Source organism: Exophiala mesophila (assembly GCF_000836275.1).
Source record: "Exophiala mesophila strain CBS 40295 unplaced genomic scaffold supercont1.2, whole genome shotgun sequence".
NCBI classification, from domain to species: domain Eukaryota; kingdom Fungi; phylum Ascomycota; class Eurotiomycetes; order Chaetothyriales; family Herpotrichiellaceae; genus Exophiala; species Exophiala mesophila.
The window spans coordinates 4,862,298-4,880,437 of NW_015622505.1; the positions used below are offsets into that span (position 1 = coordinate 4,862,298).

Consider the following 18,140-nt stretch of genomic DNA (forward strand, 5'->3'; position numbering starts at 1 on the left):
CTCATTAAGTCCGAGTCCACGTGACAGTGGAAGGGCCATTAAACCAATCATAAGCTGGGAATTGGCACACACTAAACTGCTTTGGAAGCAACGTCATCTTCGAGAAACGACCATCCATCATCGCCCCAACTACGCATATATGATTGCCTGCGTTCCACTTTACCTTTGACCTTTTCCCATCTTCATTCCCTCTATCATCGATCGCCTCTGTCAATCTCGCCATGTCGTTCATCTTCAGGAGGCCCTTTGCGGCCTCCTCTCCGACCCTGAAGCAATTCACTAAACCTTCAGCCATCCTTCGATCCTTTCACTCGTCCCCCTCCAAAGGTTCATTCAACAGCTCCTTCAACGCTCGTCCAGCGGTAAACGCACAATCTCTACTCAAATCCAACGCGCTTCGAAACAGCTTCCGCCGAGGGTACCAACAACCGTCTTACCAACCCGCCAACACAGCCTCACAGGGAAACCTAACTCAGCGCCTGCTCTATGGAGCCGTCTTGGTCGGTGGTACAATTGTCGCCACCAACCTCATTTTCAACCGTGAGACCCGGGAAGATGGCGGCATGCCACAGTACGAGAGGGAATATCTCAACCAGACTTTTATGCACACCGGACTTGGAATTGGCATCATCGGAGTTGCTGCCCGCGCATTGCATACCAATGGTTGGAGTTATCGTCTGATGTCTGCCAACCCATGGCTGGTCGTTGGTGTATCACTGGCTGCATCAATTGGCACCATGTATGGCACATTCCGAACACATCCCGACAAGTAAGTGTTTTCCAATCTTCCCTTGCTCAGGCGGGACGAATTCATACTAACACAAAATCGCAGCTATGTTCAAAAATACGCCCTTTGGACCGCCTTCAATGTGACCCAGGCCGCCATCCTCGCCCCACTCATGTTCGCCAATCCTGCCATCCTTGCCCGTGCTGGTCTCTACACCGTTGGAATGATGGGATCGATTGCGTTTGTTGGAGCCACCGCTAAGCAAGAGAAATACCTGTACCTCGGTGGTCCTCTTCTTGCGGGCGTCGCTCTCGTCGCCATTTCCGGTTTCGCCCCGCTTGTTCTACCCGCAACGGCTGTGCGCACATTGGCGTGGACTGAAAACATCTGGCTCTATGGTGGTCTTGCCGTCTTTGGAGGCTTCACCCTCTATGACGTGCAGAAAATTCTCCACCACGCCCGCATGAGTGAACGGGGTATGGTCAGGAAGGATGTCGTCAACGAGAGTGTCAGCTTGGAGTTGGACTTTATCAACATCTTTGTTCGATTTGTCCAGATCCTGAGCATGCGGAACAACAAGAGATAAAACGAGAAACACACCAGATAATGGTCCTGCGGCATGACAAACCCGTGGATGGGACATTGTAGCCAGGATTGAAATTGGCGGAAGACGTGTTCCGCGTGCCATATTATGGACACTGGGTCAAGACACTTTTATCCAATCAGCCAGACACTTGTATAACCTTGCGGAATTACTGACTGTTACAGAAAACCGGGGGAACATCTATAACAAGAATAATACCAAAAAATTGTAAATAGAGATAATGCCTATCTCCGCTCTATACCAATGCTCATCCATGCAATGTGATCTAGGTCCCGGAAATTCACTCTTGACTTAGTAAATCTGAATATTCCGCCATTTAGCTGGTACTCGAGGTAGATTGGCTCATGTGGCCTCCGAGAACCTGCCTAGCTAGACCATTTCCATGCTAGATCGAGCATTCCCAACGACCAGACCACACCACACCACGGCGTATAGATAGGAGCGCCAGGCTACTTGATGGTGGAGTTCATCTATTGTGTTAGGGGTATGAGCATTGCTCTCCCTTCCCCCCGCGCTCTTCGAGTGCTAGACTCATACCAACAGTCATGTTGAGTGTCATGTCACCGATAGCTCATAAGACTCGTAATTGCGACTCTTCTCAGCACTTGACACTGGGTCGCTGTCGAGACGTTTCACAAAGCAATTGAGGAGACGCCGTTGCTCTCATCCAGACACGTGGAAATGAGGGTGTCCCCCAAGTGGGGATGTTCAGTCATGTGTGTGGCACCGACTTCCTGGCAGAATTGTGCATGTCCAAGTCAGGAAATCACGGCGTAGTGTGATTCCAGCCTTTCAAAAAGGACAGAACATTGTCACCCAAATGCTGAATAACATATCCTCCTTCAAGCAGGATCAACGCAGGTATACCCAGAAGGGTCTGGCGAGTGATTCTCCCAATAGGTCCATAGTCCTCGGTATGGATCTGGAACGAGCCAAGGGGATCTCCGTGAAAGGTATCGAAGCCAAGACTAACGATCAAAAAGTCTGGTTTATGTTGTGACAGGTGCTTGAGACCTGAACGGAGCTTCTCAAGGTACTCGTCAAGAGAACTTCCCACCTTGAGTGGGTAGTTGATGTTGAAACCTCGACCACTTTCAATACCAGTCTCATCTTCGGCTCCCGTGTAATAAGGGTACTCGTCTTCTCCGTGGATGCTCACGTACATGACTTTGGGATCCGAGTAGAAGATCTCCTGCGTGCCATTGCCGTGGTGGAAATCGATGTCAAGGATGGCAATACGTGCATCGGGAAACTTACTTCTCCAAGTCGCCACGGCAACGGCGGCGTTGTTGATATAGCAGTAGCCACCAATACGTTGACCATCGCAATGATGGCCAGGTGGGCGACAAAGGGCGAATATTGTGTCCAGTTGAGAAGGATTAGTTTCTGAAACACCCAGCAGCATGTCGGCACCTTCGAATGCCAAGTTCGCCGAAGCCAGGGCTGCCTTGTAAGTTTCCGACATGACACCGGAGCTCAAATCGAACGAATAATATCCGGCTCGAGCGTAGAGATCTTTCGGGGGCCGCAAAGGTTTCCCAGTGGATGCCGGGTAGGTGAAGCATTCTGCAAGGACATGGCCCTCTCTTTCGATCAGACCAGCCTTGACCCAATCATCGTGCACCGTCTGTAAATGTTGGATATAACCCTCGTTGTGGTTGGTGGATGCCAGCTCCAATAATCGGGCCTTGCGGGGTGCGTCTGCCGTGGTGCTGAATTGAATAGAACGAAGATCGTACTCGGATAAGTGCAGAGCCTTTAGAATTGCATCTAGACGTTCAGGAGACTCGAAAGCAGGTACCAGCTTTGAACTGAGAAGTTCTACTGTCTTGTGCAGGAGAGAATCGGGATCATACAGAATCGCGAGCATTGTGTCCGGTAAGCCAGCGGACAACACTGGACAATGCAAATAGGCCCTCGAGGATCGTATCTACCAGACTTCCAAATTATTGCCGGTGGAGGTATGACACGATCTTGTTACGCGGAGCCGCATCGCGAGGACGTTCCAACTTTGATAATTAAATATGGGGGGCGCTCCGCCAAGACGAGAGTCGGCATGACTCGCCGGCTTCGGAGAGACTCAACAAGTCGGCGTGGCCACGTGACCGGTGATAAATGAGAAGAAATGGGGTGACTAGGAGTGCAACAGTCATGCTGGACTACTCCGTAGTCATGTTCCACTAGGGAATTTAGTGATACAACTCGGTTAGATTGGGGGTTGATGCTCGGTGATGTTGTTGGTGCCCGCTCATATCTGGCGAACTCTGAGAGGCTGGGTCCATTATCAGCACAGTCCCTGGACCCCGGATCTCTTAGAGATCAGACCTACCGAATGACATCTTCAGAGTCTCCATTTCCCCCCTCAGAATGGAGTTCTTCTCTCTCAATGAAGCGCAGATGCTTCTAACATCTTGTAGCGCGCGCTGTTGTGTCTTTGTGTAGCTTTCTAGGGCGAGCTTCAATCTGAGTGTGAGAAGTTGGGCTTCGGCGAAGGATTAGCACTTGTTAGTCATATGGCAAGGAAGACCACCGTACCTTCATTGGCAAGCTTGGTGTCGGCGTTGTCGGCCGAGTGAGACAACGTAAGCTGGCGCACCTTTTGGGTGTAGTCACGGACAATGGTGTTGATGTCGCCTTCCAATGGTCCAGTAGGGTCTGGGAAGACAGTCTCAAAGAAGTGGGGCACATAGTCATGCTGAACATTTGGGATGGGCTGGTAATTAATATCGTCAATGGGCACGTCAGTGATTGTGTCCGTGTCCACGACATTCAATTGGAAAGCGAATCCCTGGTCGAAGGCCAACGAATCGAGAGAGTTTGAAACCTGAGTATCGTGTGTATCTGGGTTGAAATTGAGCAAGGATGGGTCGCTGAGCCCGCGATTGAGCGTCATGTCAGAAGCCGACACGTCGTAGGGCGGAAAGATGACGTTGTTGATTACAGGCGGATTATGGACAGCAAATTCTGCAGATGGGTCAGTTTGCCTGATCATGTAGGGCAAGTGGGGATTTCCCATGGGGTGGTTGTTGATCTGATGAGGCATGCTGTTATCGGAAAAGGGGAGGATAGCATCATGGGATGAAGTCCCATACTGATGCTGGACAGGGGCGGGCTGCGACTGAGACCACTTGTGCTCATTGGTTGGAAGAAGGGTGTCCTCAACATCAGAGTCGTCAAAATGTAAAGGAGTCTGAGGATGGAGATAGTTGAGTTGGCTGGAATGGTTTGTGTTTGTGTTGGGATTGAAGCTGGCATGACTGACTGGCTGTGGCATGGATGAGTTGGGATGGGGGTGGGGATTGGTAGAGGCAGAGTCTGTGCCATTTTGAATGAGAGAATTGTCGACGCGCGATTGGATAGGATGAGCATATGAAGCCGACCTAGGCCTGGATCTGGATCGGCTGAGCTCTCGTCGGGCAAAACGGCGCAGGTTTCGATCGACTTGAAGGCTGTTGCCGCTTTGTGCTCGTGGACGACGGCCAGGTTTGCTCACTTGGTCAACGGTTTGACCGGCATCATTAATTTGTTGCAGCCGTTCCTCGCGGGAAGAGTATTTGAAGAAGCGCCACTGTTTGATCTTGCGTTCCCACTGTCGCGGAGTTGCATCGAAACCGTATTGATCCTTCATGAATTCGACGGCTTTCTTTCGGGGCATATTTTGCACTATGTAGCAATTGTAGAAGTTTTCCTTCTGGGCTTCCCATTCATGCTCATCGTGATGACGGTCAGGGCCTTGAGAATCGTCGTCTGAAGACATTTCAGCGATATTTTGGTGTTGGCAACGAGACAAAGCTGAGGTTGGCACTTGATAAGGCTCAGCCTGATGAATTCCTCGAAGGGAGTGAAGAGCGGATGCTGGAAGCTCTTGAGAGTTGCACAAACTACGGTAGACTGGACAAGGTTATATGTGCACAACAGACGGAAAGGGCATACATGATGTACAGAACTAAAAGAACGTTGTGGTTGAAGGTGGGCCGAAGTAGTATGAGCTTGTGCAATAATGATCATCCGGTCAACTTGAGATGGACTTTGAGATGTAGTTAGCGTCTGCGGCTGGTGCAGGTGTAGAAGACCAACCAGTGATGGTCGGTGCCTTTTTGGACTCACTCTGTGCCATGCTTTGTTAAGGCCTGAGGCCTCGGGGGCCAGGAGAAAAGGATGCTCACCCGAGGGCTGAGGCGGCGATGGCGTGGAACTCAATCGAGCAGTGACTCGGGAGAGGCACTGCTAGTCAGTCTCCCAGGGCTGCGGGCCCCAATGATGGCGGCTGGAGAGCTGGAATTGCGTGTGACGGGTACGAGAGGGTGCTGGGATGTGATTAGTGCTTGTGAGAAGGTGGGCAATAGGCTAAGAAGGTGGGATACCTGCCTAGAAGACATGTACCTGGTAGAATGCGGCTGAAGAAATTCCTTGGCTTCTGTGGTTTTAGTGAGCCGGTCACATTATGTAGGATGGTATTGGCATAGCCAGTTTCGGTGAGCGGTGACTCTGGGTAGAGGCAGATGAGGTGTTGACAGGTGTACAGCTTCAAGTTGGGGTGACAGTGGGAGGTAGGAAAGTCAGGTAGTCAGGTGGTGAATATGACAGTGAGTGCTGGTGCAGGTGAGGATTGAGGAGGCTAAGCGTATTATTGGGCTGCGGGCTCCAGGCTCCTGCCGCTAGTTGACATACATGGATGTCACAATTGGGCAATAGCAATAATGCATCCATGGATGTTTATCATTGAAACATTATTGTACCATCTCCAATGTACAGCACCTGCACTCACTTATTGGAGCATCGTCTTAGTGATAGATTGAGGCTGAGAACTCGTTTCAATATACTGTTTATCATCATGTGTATGTATGCGTATTACCTGGTGGGCCGTGATGCTGCTCTGCCAGTCCATGAATCTCTTCCTCAGGCTCCGAATTTGTGGGCCCGGGGGTGCCTTTGGCCTTCGGGCCTCTCCCATTAGGCTTTGACCCTTGACTGGCGAACCCCCAACGGGCCTGAGGGGCCAACGGCTCTTTACCTCCAGGGGTTGAAATGCTTCCAATCCAGAGTCAACTGTGGCATCAACTCGCCACATCCACTACGCGCCACGATTGGACTTTTGAACCACTGGATCTGCTTGTTTTCCAGGCACCAACAACCAACAAGGCATCCAAGGAAAGGCACCAGGGCCAATCGGTGGTTGACTGATCCGGCCCTCCAATAATATGGATAGCACCTTCCCATTCTCCTACGGAGTATGTGCAGCCTGGATTGTCTTGCTTCTCTTGCAGCACCGCTCGCACCGCAGCACCGTGAACCAGAAGTCCCAAATCACCACCACGAGCTTCCCATTTCCATGCTTTCACTCGTGTCCCTCTGCTCTCACAAAACATTATGTGCCCTCAGAAACCCCTGCTCTTGGGCAGCCTGTACAATTAGCAGTGTCCTGCTGCATCACTGGCTACTCCCTCGAAGGCGCCCTCTGACTTGATTCAGTATGCACCTCGATTGCTGGCCCAAATCACCCCTCTCTTTCATGCCTCACCAAAGCTAATGACTGCATCATCACACACTCTGATGATACAAAGGTTCCGTATGGGCGTATGGCGAGTGCTCTCACGACGGTGAAATGGTCTCTCGGCGTGTGGCCCTCAACTTGTTCAATGCCTTTATATTTCACTTTCGCCACTCGACCCTCAACCATGAGCGAGCTTGACAGGCCCAGCCAAAAAACAGTTGACATTCTTCTAGGGCTCCCGTCACAACAACCATGGTTGCACGTCAGTACACCTGGACGAGCTTCACCCTTCTCGCCACCATCTATCTTACTGTGTTACACGCCATAGCCAGAGCGTGGGCGGCCTGGTTGGACTTGTGCAAGCGTGTTTACCTCATAACCATTCAGAGTGAGTTACCAATCTCCCTCTCTTTTTCTCGCTCTGCCACCACGTCGATTGAAGCTGATAGAAGACATTCAGCATTTCGAGCCCACCATCAACCAGAGCCCACCTTGCCCCTCACAACTCGCCCATCCCAGATCAATCCTACCATCCCATCAGCCTCCCAATCTCCCGACGCCGGCCCATCCAGCACTGCAGTATCCGCATCTACTCGAACTTCAACAACATCCATCCACTCCACACGCTCCCACCCGCCCCAGGCTTCCAGTAGCCTCGATGCTGACGTCCTGACCGAGGTCGGCAGCATATTCTCTAGCCACACCTTCGATGACGAACTTCCTGACGACCCTCTCCCATGATGACGATAGCCATCTAGCCGCCTGCTATTTGCACGTGTTACATGGTGTCAGCTCACTTACTTCCATACTGTAACAGCATTGTGGGCCGAGGTTTGAATAATTCTGGCGTTCAAGAGGTTGGCGGTAGATTGGCAAGGCGTTGAAAGGTAGAAAAATTATCATGTTCGGCCTGTTGAAAATAATAGTCCTCTGACTTGAAATCTTGCTTTGCAAGTGGACTTTTGAATGGATCCGTTATGCATGGATGCCGCAGCCCCACGACGGCGTCCAACCCTATTCCACGTGGCATTCCTCCTGTCACGTGAGATCGCTCCAGAGCCGTGACTCGCTTCAATCCGTGTTGTTGTCATGGCATGACTCGTCCCATCAACTCTCGACTTCTCTGCCTGTGTCCCGCAGTCATCGCCGCTCCGCATTGACTTCAATGCAAGTCAACGCATCATCACTCATGACTGACACTGGACCAACGACTCTTTGCATCGCTAACAATTCCTGATTCGAATTTTCTGCTCATTCAGTACTTCTCGTCACGTTGGCTGTCATACGTCCACGCCAATGGACAACGCCGATTCTTCATACCATGTCGACTGTTGTCCTCCTCTCCTCCTCGCCACCCACAGCTTTCGCTCCCTCCCTCACCCCTCACGATTGTAGTCTATACTCACTACCTTCTTCACCTGCTCTTGAAAAATCTCCAACTACCGGATCACTGCGTTTCAGACCGGCAGGCAAGAAACGGGATGGCTTCTCACCCGACATACGTCCCCAACGAACCGCCTTGAGCACAAAGATTGGTGCAGAGAACGTTGCCTTCCCATCTCCCTCTCGAGGCAAATTTAGACCCGTCAGCTCGAACCCGACGCCTTCGCTCTGTTCGCCTCGGACCAGACGATTCAAAGAGCCACATGACAACTTCTCATCCTTGCAACCCAATATCCCCTCAAAACACTTTCTTGCTCCAGACCATACCACAACAAACAAGACGGTCTTGACAGAGGTCGAAGCTGCCAATGACGACGGCGAGCCGACATACAACCCGACTGAAAGCCCTACACGGATTGAGAGAGCCATACACAGGAAACTTGACTGGACCCCTTCGAAGAACCGCGACGCCACTGAACTTGGGCTCGAGCCAAGCACCGTCGGCTTTCCTACCTCTCTAATGCAAAGTTTTGCTTTTGAAGTTGATGCGGCGGATTCAAGACCAGAACTGGACGGCGCTGTCGAACCCACCAGGCGAAGCCGCATCGACCTAGTCCACATCGCTGAAACGCATACTCGTCTGACTGCGAACCATCTTGGACATTCAACCAGCAAACCAAGTCTGGAATTTGCCTCTAAAAAATCAAAGTCTCCCACAAGGAAGACTGTTACAATCACCAGCCGAGCAACAACATTGTACGAGGAGGAGTATCTCAATCTTCCCCCCAAAGCACCACTTCTGGAATATTTGAGCGCAACACAACCCCGTGGCACTGACACTGCTCATGATCCCAAATCTGAGCAATCAACTAAAGCAAAAAGGAAGCCCAAGATTACCGCCAAACCCAATCGTGCCTCCAAAAAATCTATCCCAAAAAGCCGGCTGGTCTCTCCCAGATCTGTCATGAAATCCCTGGCCGAACAGGATATGATCTTCGGTTCGGCTAGCCAACTTGCCCGCGAAGATTCTCCTACCCTTCTCCGAGATACCATAGAGGCCTTCAAACGTTCAGAAATGTTTTTGTCGTCAGACCCAATCTCCCCTCAACGCACTCAACCTGATTCAGTTGACGCCGTCTCTCCTCGGGCGACCAGAGGCACAAGCAGATTCGTGAAGCGAAGAAATCTGTGGAGCGCTGCAGGAAGAGACGAAGACAACGCGCTTCTGCATGTCGACACAATCGATCTGAGTGACTCGCCAGCTGTCCGCTTAGCCCTGGCGGGGAAAGACGCTTTGACACATCCAAGCGAGCCCACCACGACAGTGAGACTCTCCGCTCAGACACCATTGGCTCATAAAGCAAAGAAATCCACAAACGTGATGGCCACCACCATTCCTGCAGCATCTACAGGTACTGTTTCGCCTGCCAAGATCCAAGCACGGTCACTTCATACAGCGGCGGCGAAGAGATCACCGCCTAGAGTCGGGGACGCTTGCCTGGTCGGCGAGGGAGAGGATGTTCAGGCGACATCCAGTCCTAGTAGGAAGAAGGCTCCTCGCAAACCGAACAAAGATTTTGTAAAGCCATCTTATGCCGGATTTACAGATTTTGCTCTTCGAAAGCAGCTCTCTGCTTATGGGTTCAAACCCGTGAAAAAGCGTGAGAAAATGATCGAGCTACTGGATCGATGTTGGGAAGATAAGCATGGGTCTTCTGAGACGCGTGAAGACCCTGCGACCGCAGCAGAAGAAGAGTCTGAGGCGGGCAGTAGGGCTCACGGTGAATTCCTTAGCAATGTCCACGGTGTTGCTGCGAGACCTCAGCCAAAAGTCAAGAAACCACGCGCGAAACGAAAATCCGAAGGCGACGATACCATCACAGCAAAAGAACCGAAGAAAAGGAAAAAAGCAGAACCCAAGGCTAAGGTTTCGAAACCAAAGACACCCAAGAAGAAAGCAGCAACCAAGGCCACAAAGCCTTCCACCGGACGGAAGGTAAATACGACTGCCCTCTCGGAGGAATTTGTTCTCGATGTCAGCAGTGATATTGAAGACTCGGCCATTGAAGACAGCAGAACAGACCCAGTCGAACAATCGTCCAAGACAGACCAGCAGTCTGACCCTGAGCCGAAATCGAAATCGAAATCGAAATCGAAACCCAAGACTCAGAAGCCATCAAAGCAGGAGGAGGAAATACCTACCATGCCGACGCCATTGCCAATCCTAGAACTGTCCTCATCCCCACTGCCTGGACTACATGACAAACCACCCGGCAAATTAGCTGAATCAGGGCTCACGGACGCAAGCCTTTTCACCACTGCGACCACAGGTATTGACCCGTCAATCGATTCCGAGTCTCGTCCACTGCCAGACCTGCAATCGCAAATCCGGGCTGCCATAATGTCAAGCCAAGACCCAGCCACGTCGAAACGCGGAGGATCCATGCCCACCCCGACGTGGCGCGAGAAGATTCTGATGTATGACCCGATTGTTCTTGAGGATCTTACTGCCTGGTTAAACACGACGGGTCTGGGCGCCATCCACGAGGACCGCGAGGTCAGTGCCCTCGAGGTTCGAGAATGGTGTGAACGTAACGGTGTGTGTTGCTATGGCATTGGTGGTGGTTGGAGAGGGAATCACGGTATTAACAATACCAACAACAGTGGCAATAAAGATGGCTCTAAGAGAACTGTGTAGGCCAATTGATTGAGTAGATAGAAAGCCATCGTAAGTCACAAGCGTGTGGCATAGGATGCTGCCCGCCTCCCCCCCGCCGTTGTATTCGTATCATAAGAACACGATGCCGACCGACGTATTTACATATGTATATATATATATATGTGGTATCATTCCGTATCTTTGGATGTTCAAATGTGATTGTGAATCCGCGTTCAAAGGGTATGTATACTAAGTATTATGTCTCCTGTCATCCTGTCTATATTCGTCGTAGATCTTCCCTGCTGTTCACCACCACCATCACCATCACCACCACTTCTCACTTTCCGCTCTCCAACTCTTCCCGTCCACACATAATTTCTCTTCTGTTCGGGGGATGCTCGATGCCTTAATCCATCTCCTCCTTCAGCATCCCCTCTTCTATTCTCGAATGCATCTTTCAATCTAGAAGCTTCGGTAGTCTCCATCGACAACTGTCCTGATGGCCCATCGATCTAGAAGAATTTGCCCTTGACTTGAACTTCGCTCCTCTCGACGCCGTCGGAATCGAGATAGACCCCTCTCTCGCTAGCGGCACTGTCGCCAGTGCGGCCGGTGTAGAAGCTGGCGGTTGGGGCGGCAGGTTTGTCAAACGCAGTGAAGCGGTGACCTCTGACCTTGGCCAGTGTCCATTGCGCGGCGATTCGGATAGCGAAGGCGGCAAGAGCCCACAATAGTCCACCGACCGGAGCAGCAACAAAGGCTCCGAAGGCAGACCAGTCATTGGCATACAGACCCTCCTCGAGAAGCATGAGGGATCCCGCCTTGGATGCGTCGCCGTGGTAGAAGACCAGACCGAACAGGAACACGGAAAACAAACCACCCAGACCGCCGACGACGACCTCGAATCCGCGCCACGCATACGCCCGATCGTTCAGACCAATCACGAGGCATGGAATACTGCTGGCAGAGATCAGATCGGAGATGAGGTAGATTTGGAGAATTGAAGGAGATCGTAGTGCCACGACCACGACGGGGATGATGATGAGAACGACAGCGGCTCGGATGAACCAAAAGTTGAGCCGGTTGCGGAAGATGTCATTGGATCCGGTCGAGACCATGGCTGATTGGAACGAGTCGAAAGCTGCCGTCGAAAGAGTGATGACCATGACGAGGACAATGCCAACCACCCACGCGGGCAGTTGGTCCAGAAGAAGGAAAAATGCAATGGAAGACTCCTCTGGTGGATCACCAAGGGCGCCAGACCATCCGGCGATAAGACCTGAAGCTCCAACCAAGGTCAAGATGACGGCAACCGCTCCAGTGGCAAGCCCAACGCCGATATACAGATCCTTGTCTGTTTTGGCCGCAAAGGTTCGCATCCAGAATCCGGAGAGGAAGAAATCATTTGTCAAGATGGCAACTGGCAGAATGTACATGAGCTGCCAGCCAAGGAGACTGGAATTGAGGTAGCCAGACTTTTCGATCAAATCATGTTGAATGTCCGTCTCAACTCCGACGGTGATGCAAGCGATGATGATAAGGCCTACTACCATTGCACCTTGGACGTTGTCGGTGATGAAACTGACTTTGAAGCCTCCAAGAGAGGTGTAGATTGTGGTCACCACACACTGGACAATGACCGGAGGAAGACCATTGAGACCAGTAAGGGAATTGACAATCTGTTGCAGTGCAGACAATTCAGCGACCATGTAGAGGAATATCGTGATGAGGCTGAGTTCAGAGTCAGTATAGTAGCTCATGATGATGAGAATTCCGAGCGACATACGTCAAGGCCGACAAGTAGAGGCCTGCAATGACACCGTATCTCTGTCTAGTCCATTCAGTAAGGACGAAACCCTCGGGACATTTTCGACGAATCTTAGGTCCGAGGTAGGCAAAGACCAGAAGTGGAAGAGCCGAAGAAAGGGCGTATACAACAAGGCCCTGGACACCAGCGATGGTACTGATCTGCGGGTACGTGAAGAGAATTCCAGATCCTAAAGCTGTTGGTGGTAAGAGATACTGTCAGCACATCGCGCTCATGGTACCGCATGAGTGATAGAAGGGATGGAGCTGGGTAAAAAAGGGGACAAAAAGCGGCAGCACGTTTCCCACGCAAGCATTAACTTGATCGAGTCTTAACGGTACAATCTCAGCATTCGTGCGGCGATTAGCCTCTGGCAGATGATTCTCCATTCTCGTCACTTAGCTCATGGAGCAGGTTGTTGGAGCACACTCGTGCACAACAGAGAATGAGATATACTGTCCAAAGGTGATCTACCACCGAAGCGCCCGTAGTGCTGCACATTGAATTCTCTTTCACACCCAAACACGCGTGGGTACTAGATCGACCACACTGGCCGAAACCTGGCTTATGGATCACCACACCCACGACGAGAGAGGGCGAAAGAGAATCCAATGCCGTTGATGCAAGCTAATACGAACCTCAAGTAGGAGTGTTGATCGGATATATGCCACGAAGGCGATATATCTGAATGTGGAAGGTGCAGTCTTCGACATTGACGGGAGGTCAAGGATCGAGAAGCCAAAGATGGATTCGAATCTCGTGTAGGATTTGTGCTTGGTGCTTGCCGCTGTGCGTCTGGGCCCTAAGCCAACGCTGCTCGTCGGGTGCACTCACCCGAGGCGATGAAGTTGAGGGCCAAAGGGATGCCTGTGGAACGAACAATGAAGTGGTCAGCAGATATCCTCTTAATTGGTCTGGCCCAAGAGTCGGCGCAAACTTCAAATTGTGACGGTGCATCATCAATACCCTTCTGTGTGCGCAGAGTTGCAAGGTATTCGCCTTTTGTTTGTTTGCGCAGAGTCCAGGCGATGTAGAGACCCGCCATCCTGTGTAAGCCCAGGATTAGTATTGAACATGGGCAAGGTAGGTAAATGCCTCGCACTGGGAGGATGACGCACAGAAAGACGGCGTAGGTGGTATAGATGATGCCATTAGAGGCGGGCTGGGATGGAGGGGCCATGTCGTCGTCGAGAGGTGGGCAACACAGCAATCGTGTCGAGGTGGATTATTGCAAGGTAAGGGAAAAGAGCGACAGAGGGATATTCAAGGCTACTAGAGGAATGGTCTGGACTATAAGTCCGGTCGATGGTCTGGTCTCGCCATTACCGTGGAATTGCTGCGAGAAAAAAAAGGCAAAATCGATGACAATTGTCGATAATGAGTTAGGTTGGGTGGGGTGGTGGACGGGTGGGTGGGATCTGCCATTACAATTGCCCCTCGGCGAACGCCAGTTAAGCTAGGTACCAGGTAGTTAAGCACTCGATGCCCGAGGGCCTACCACAGGCAAGCCCATTGGGGGAGCGAGGGCTCGGGCCAGTGGGAGGGGCAGTTCGTTAATCCGCCAAGCTTATTAGAGCCGAACGAAATCGACATCGGGCGCTGACTGGGTGCAACGTGATTCCTGCGTGATGCATCTCGGGCGTCCCTGGGCATCTGCAGGCGAACGGCCACACGCGGGCAGGCCCAGCTTCATGGGAATTGAAGGCTATTGACGCAGTCTACGAATAAGGTACCTACTCCGTAGGTAGGTACGTGGGTTGTTTGCTACTACTCGTACGAATCCGACACACATAATTAAAACCCACTGAGCTTGGCCAGAGGCCCATGCTTCAATCATGCAGAGCTTGTGTTATCCAAATCCGGGAAGTTATGGCCCATTGATGAGTCAGATAAATCGACATTTGCATCGTCTTGTGATTCTGCCAGATAAGTCGAGACATTGGCACAACTTCTTCATGTTGCTTTGATCTCATAGTGACAGTCATTCATCACCGCCAAGGTCTCGAAAGACTGGCTTGTCGTCCAAACGACATGTATTCTACATTGCTAAGTAAGACATCAAACATTCACCCCAAATGGTGAGGAAGCTGGCTAGTCCACCCAAACGCCATCGCTATGACTGCTGCACATGTCCCATCATGCTGAAGAAGGCACTGCAAGGCTTTCCCAATTGCGTTCTCCTTCCATGATGTTTTCTTTAATGACAGCCAGATTCCGCCTGCCACAGAATCCTGAATGTGTAGCAAGTCTGGACACATCCTTGAACGAACCACCAAGCCGCAACTTTTCGTCTTTGATCCAGACATTCTCCACAACCTCTTGCCAGGGCTCTTCGTCCCTGCGAGGATTGTAATGAGGCATCGACACCAAAATGTCCAGCATGAAGTGGATCGGTGTGTACAAACGCTCAAACCTCCGCACGAACCGCAACCAAGACAAGGTCTTGGTGTCATAGGCTACACGGACAAAGGGATTGACATAGATACCTGAGTTGCCCGGTTCTGGATTCTGAATATCGGCTTGAATGAGGCAACATTCTGAGGCATCCCAGTACAGGTCTTGCTCGGCACGGAACTTGTAGGGCAACGACAGATTGCTAGGACTTCCATGACCGGCTGTGACAGGCTCGAAGCCGGGATAAGGGCGGCTTTGGAAGAACTTGGCATCAAATGCGACCATTCCACCCCAGCAGCTCTTGACACGAACCGCATCCGTACCATCAATTACGTCCTGGTGAGTCTGCTCCGACCCACCTGCCGAAAACCAAGGAAAGAATGGCAGTCCCATGCTGTATCCTTCCATGTCTCGGGTGGCAAAGGTGTCGTAAAACTTGAATGGATTGATAAAGTCGACTGCACACGCGGCGCGGTAGTCGGCGACGCCATGTGCGGACGCATGTGTGGAGAAGAGCAACTGCGCAGCTTCCTCTGGATGAAACACGACATCATTCAAGTAGAGGAGCTTGTCAAAACGGGTCTTGGATGCCACCAGAGGTCGTAGAGCCCTGTTGCGCACCTCGGCCAGGTACTCGATCCGTTTGACCCTTTGTGTACTGTCAAGAAGGGTGATGTGGGGAATCTCGTCAAGATCCAAATGCTCTTCAAAAACGAGGGCATTGTCACATGGAACACGGTCTCGGAGAGTGTTCAGCGAGGCTTTGGCCTCAAGGCCTGCATCGTTCACGTAGATAGATAGGAATGTGTTACTTGGACCAAGTAGTTGGATCAACTCCAGAACGTTGTCCGCCCAGGGGCCACCTGACAGCTTGCCACCTTTGTCGAAGATGCTTGCAGCGATAAAGATCTTTTCATTTTGCAGATTGGCGCGGCCAGGGTCATCGGATGCCTGCACTCGCTGGCGGAGACTCGCGTAATGTGGTGGGAGGTGAGTGTAACTCGGGTAAAAGGTCCCACCGACCACAAGCAGGGTTATAATGGTGATGATGAACGCGTAGACAAGGCAGGCGAGCTTTCGGTAGAAGGAGCGGAGGGAACAGGTTCGTAAACGTGGACTGCGTCTGGACTTTGCGGTTGATCGGCGTGTTCGCGGCTGTTTACGTAGCCAGGTGGGAGTCAAGGAAGCGAAGCGAGTGGACAAGGTAGGTTTGCTATGTTCAAGCAACAAGGAGTCGGAGAGGAGAGGAGAATGATCGAGGTCGTGGTCGTTGTCATGGTCATGGCTGGGAAAGTCGCGATCGAGGCTCAAGAGGTCTTGTTCTTCAGAGGAAAAAGTGTTTGTCCGAGACAGCTCATATTCGTCATGCTCTGGATGCAAATGGTTCATGGTTCGTTCTTCAAGGGATGTGACAACACCAAAATGGTGGTTCGAGCCTGCACCGGTCCGATCGAGAGCTGCAGAAGGAGTGACGGTTTGAACTTTGCCAGGTTTTGGGTCGCCATACAGTAAAGTGGCCAAGGGCAAGGTGATCAAGTCATGGGATGGGAGGGCGTTGACGGTGACGGCTGGTTGGTTCTAAGTTGGGAGACAGATCGATTTTGCAGATGTCGAGAAGAGAACGTGAATGAATGAGTGGGTGGTGGTGATGCAAGATGCGAGATGGAGGATCGGGGTAGGGTATATCTGCAAACGAGGGACGAGGGACGGGGACGAGGGACGAGGGAACAGGGTTGCTGAAAGCTGGAGAGACACAAGAGGCAACGTCCACAGCTGTCAGGGCCAGGATCCAGACTCCACAAAGCAAGGAATGTTGTTTGTTGGTAAAGTTTTCACCAAGCGCAAAGGCTTGTGACGGTGATGCAAGGGCACACACCGGATGAATCCAGGGTTCTGTGGATGTGGAAGTAGATGCGAGAAGGATGCTGGACACGAGCACAGACTTGACAGACAATCATGGAACTTCAATCCTTCTTTTACATGGCAAGATGATTTTTCCGAGGCGTGAAATAAACTTCAGGGCAGATCCACGAGTAGTTTCAGGTCTACGGAGTACGAGTCCAGAAACACAGCCTCTTTGGGGGCATCAATCTCCTGCATCACGGTGGATCCGTTCTTAACAATGACGGTAGAGTATGGCCGGTGTATGGGTATGGGTATGGGAACGGGAGTGTGTCTGCGTCACTTCATGCAGTCCTCATCATTCAGTTGTGAATGGTTCAGCGATCTCAGGTCTTGGGTCTTGGAGGCATGGCGGCGAGTCAAGCCACTCCCAGAGCTCGCCGCCCACACTCCCTGACTCCATATCTTTGAGATCTGTGGACACCACGATCACCTACTCCGTAGGTACGGAGTACGTGTGCTCATACGCGTCCAAACTCTGGTTCTCTACCTTGGCTTGTGTTTAGGCCTGCACGAAGAATTGATGCAAAGTCTTCTTAAGTCTCTTGGCCTTTTGATATTTTCCCTACACCTAAAACGAAGAACTCTCTCCACGTCCATGGCTATGCTCGTATCTACTACTTGACTACCTAGGTAGACAAAAACCTTCTTCAGGTGTAGTCCTTGTAAACAGGTAGAGTCAACCGGGGTGGTCCGTGGAAGCTAGGTACCTAGCTTAGGTAAGTACTGGTTAGCACCGATGCATACGAACAGAAAAGGCGCATTATGCGTAGAACCAGGGGAAATTCTACGAGTAAGTTGCCTTTGGTGCTTTGGGGGTTGGCCCAGACCCATCACCCCCGAACCTTAGGCACCAATCAATGTCAAAGACCAAACTGGACCACTCAGTACTGCGGGGAGCGGGGGCGCCCTTGATTGGCCTTTGGGCATAAGTAGATCGCTAGCCACCCCCAAAAACGGTCACTCTAGCAATGCCCCGATCGTCCATCAGAGAGATCCCGACGGAGTACGTACTACCGCGAGACGAGAGTGACTCGTTTCGAAAGTCATCAGGCAACAGTCAAAGTGTCTTGGGGCTGTAAGTTGAACGACACAATTGCCGTGAGTGCTTTTGTGTTTGAGGATGAAGCTCACGAAGCGCCACAGCTGATGGCTATTATTGACCATTAC

General features: G+C 51.5%; 7 protein-coding genes across 7 annotated transcripts; 2 read left to right on the top strand and 5 right to left on the bottom strand.

The window, feature by feature from the left end:
* The first annotated feature begins 123 nt into the window (after positions 1 to 123).
* On the top strand, positions 124 to 1,575 carry PV10_03488 (uncharacterized protein). The gene is made up of 2 exons (XM_016367943.1): positions 124 to 769; positions 833 to 1,575. The coding sequence occupies exons 1-2, from the start codon at positions 222 to 224 to the stop codon at positions 1,311 to 1,313; spliced, it is 1,029 nt and encodes a 342-aa protein (XP_016227461.1). The 5' UTR covers positions 124 to 221; the 3' UTR covers positions 1,314 to 1,575.
* A 522-nt stretch (positions 1,576 to 2,097) lies between these two features.
* PV10_03489 (uncharacterized protein) lies at positions 2,098 to 3,201 on the bottom strand (the record flags this gene model as incomplete). The annotated part of the gene is made up of 1 exon (XM_016367944.1): positions 2,098 to 3,201. One exon carries the CDS (start codon positions 3,199 to 3,201, stop codon positions 2,098 to 2,100), a length of 1,104 nt encoding a protein of 367 aa, XP_016227462.1.
* A 319-nt stretch (positions 3,202 to 3,520) lies between these two features.
* PV10_03490 (uncharacterized protein) lies at positions 3,521 to 5,088 on the bottom strand (the record flags this gene model as incomplete). Its single annotated transcript, XM_016367945.1, has 3 exons — positions 3,521 to 3,603; positions 3,661 to 3,813; positions 3,867 to 5,088. The coding sequence occupies 3 exons, from the start codon at positions 5,086 to 5,088 to the stop codon at positions 3,521 to 3,523; spliced, it is 1,458 nt and encodes a 485-aa protein (XP_016227463.1).
* Positions 5,089 to 7,969: 2,881 nt separating this feature from the next.
* PV10_03491 (uncharacterized protein) lies at positions 7,970 to 10,906 on the top strand (the record flags this gene model as incomplete). Its single annotated transcript, XM_016367946.1, has 1 exon — positions 7,970 to 10,906. Exon 1 carries the CDS (start codon positions 8,147 to 8,149, stop codon positions 10,904 to 10,906), a length of 2,760 nt encoding a protein of 919 aa, XP_016227464.1. The 5' UTR covers positions 7,970 to 8,146.
* Positions 10,907 to 11,379: 473 nt separating this feature from the next.
* On the bottom strand, positions 11,380 to 12,576 carry PV10_03492 (uncharacterized protein; the record flags this gene model as incomplete). Its single annotated transcript, XM_016367947.1, has 1 exon — positions 11,380 to 12,576. One exon carries the CDS (start codon positions 12,574 to 12,576, stop codon positions 11,380 to 11,382), a length of 1,197 nt encoding a protein of 398 aa, XP_016227465.1.
* A 900-nt stretch (positions 12,577 to 13,476) lies between these two features.
* On the bottom strand, positions 13,477 to 13,854 carry PV10_03493 (uncharacterized protein; the record flags this gene model as incomplete). Its single annotated transcript, XM_016367948.1, has 2 exons — positions 13,477 to 13,720; positions 13,793 to 13,854. The coding sequence occupies 2 exons, from the start codon at positions 13,852 to 13,854 to the stop codon at positions 13,477 to 13,479; spliced, it is 306 nt and encodes a 101-aa protein (XP_016227466.1).
* Positions 13,855 to 14,635: 781 nt separating this feature from the next.
* PV10_03494 (uncharacterized protein) lies at positions 14,636 to 17,005 on the bottom strand. Its single transcript, XM_016367949.1, has one exon. It carries the CDS (start codon positions 16,455 to 16,457, stop codon positions 14,811 to 14,813), a length of 1,647 nt encoding a protein of 548 aa, XP_016227467.1. The 5' UTR covers positions 16,458 to 17,005; the 3' UTR covers positions 14,636 to 14,810.
* Between the last annotated feature and the right edge of the window lie 1,135 nt (positions 17,006 to 18,140).

Bases quoted from the DNA above. Each gene is read 5' to 3' on its own strand.
- PV10_03494 (XM_016367949.1), bottom strand. From the start codon at position 16,457: ATGAACCATTTGCATCCAGAGCATGACGAATATGAGCTGTCTCGGACA.
- PV10_03488 (XM_016367943.1), top strand. From the start codon at position 222: ATGTCGTTCATCTTCAGGAGGCCCTTTGCGGCCTCCTCTCCGACCCTG. The intron at 770-832 runs GTAAGTGTTTTC...ACAAAATCGCAG, and splicing joins TTCCGAACACATCCCGACAA to CTATGTTCAAAAATACGCCC.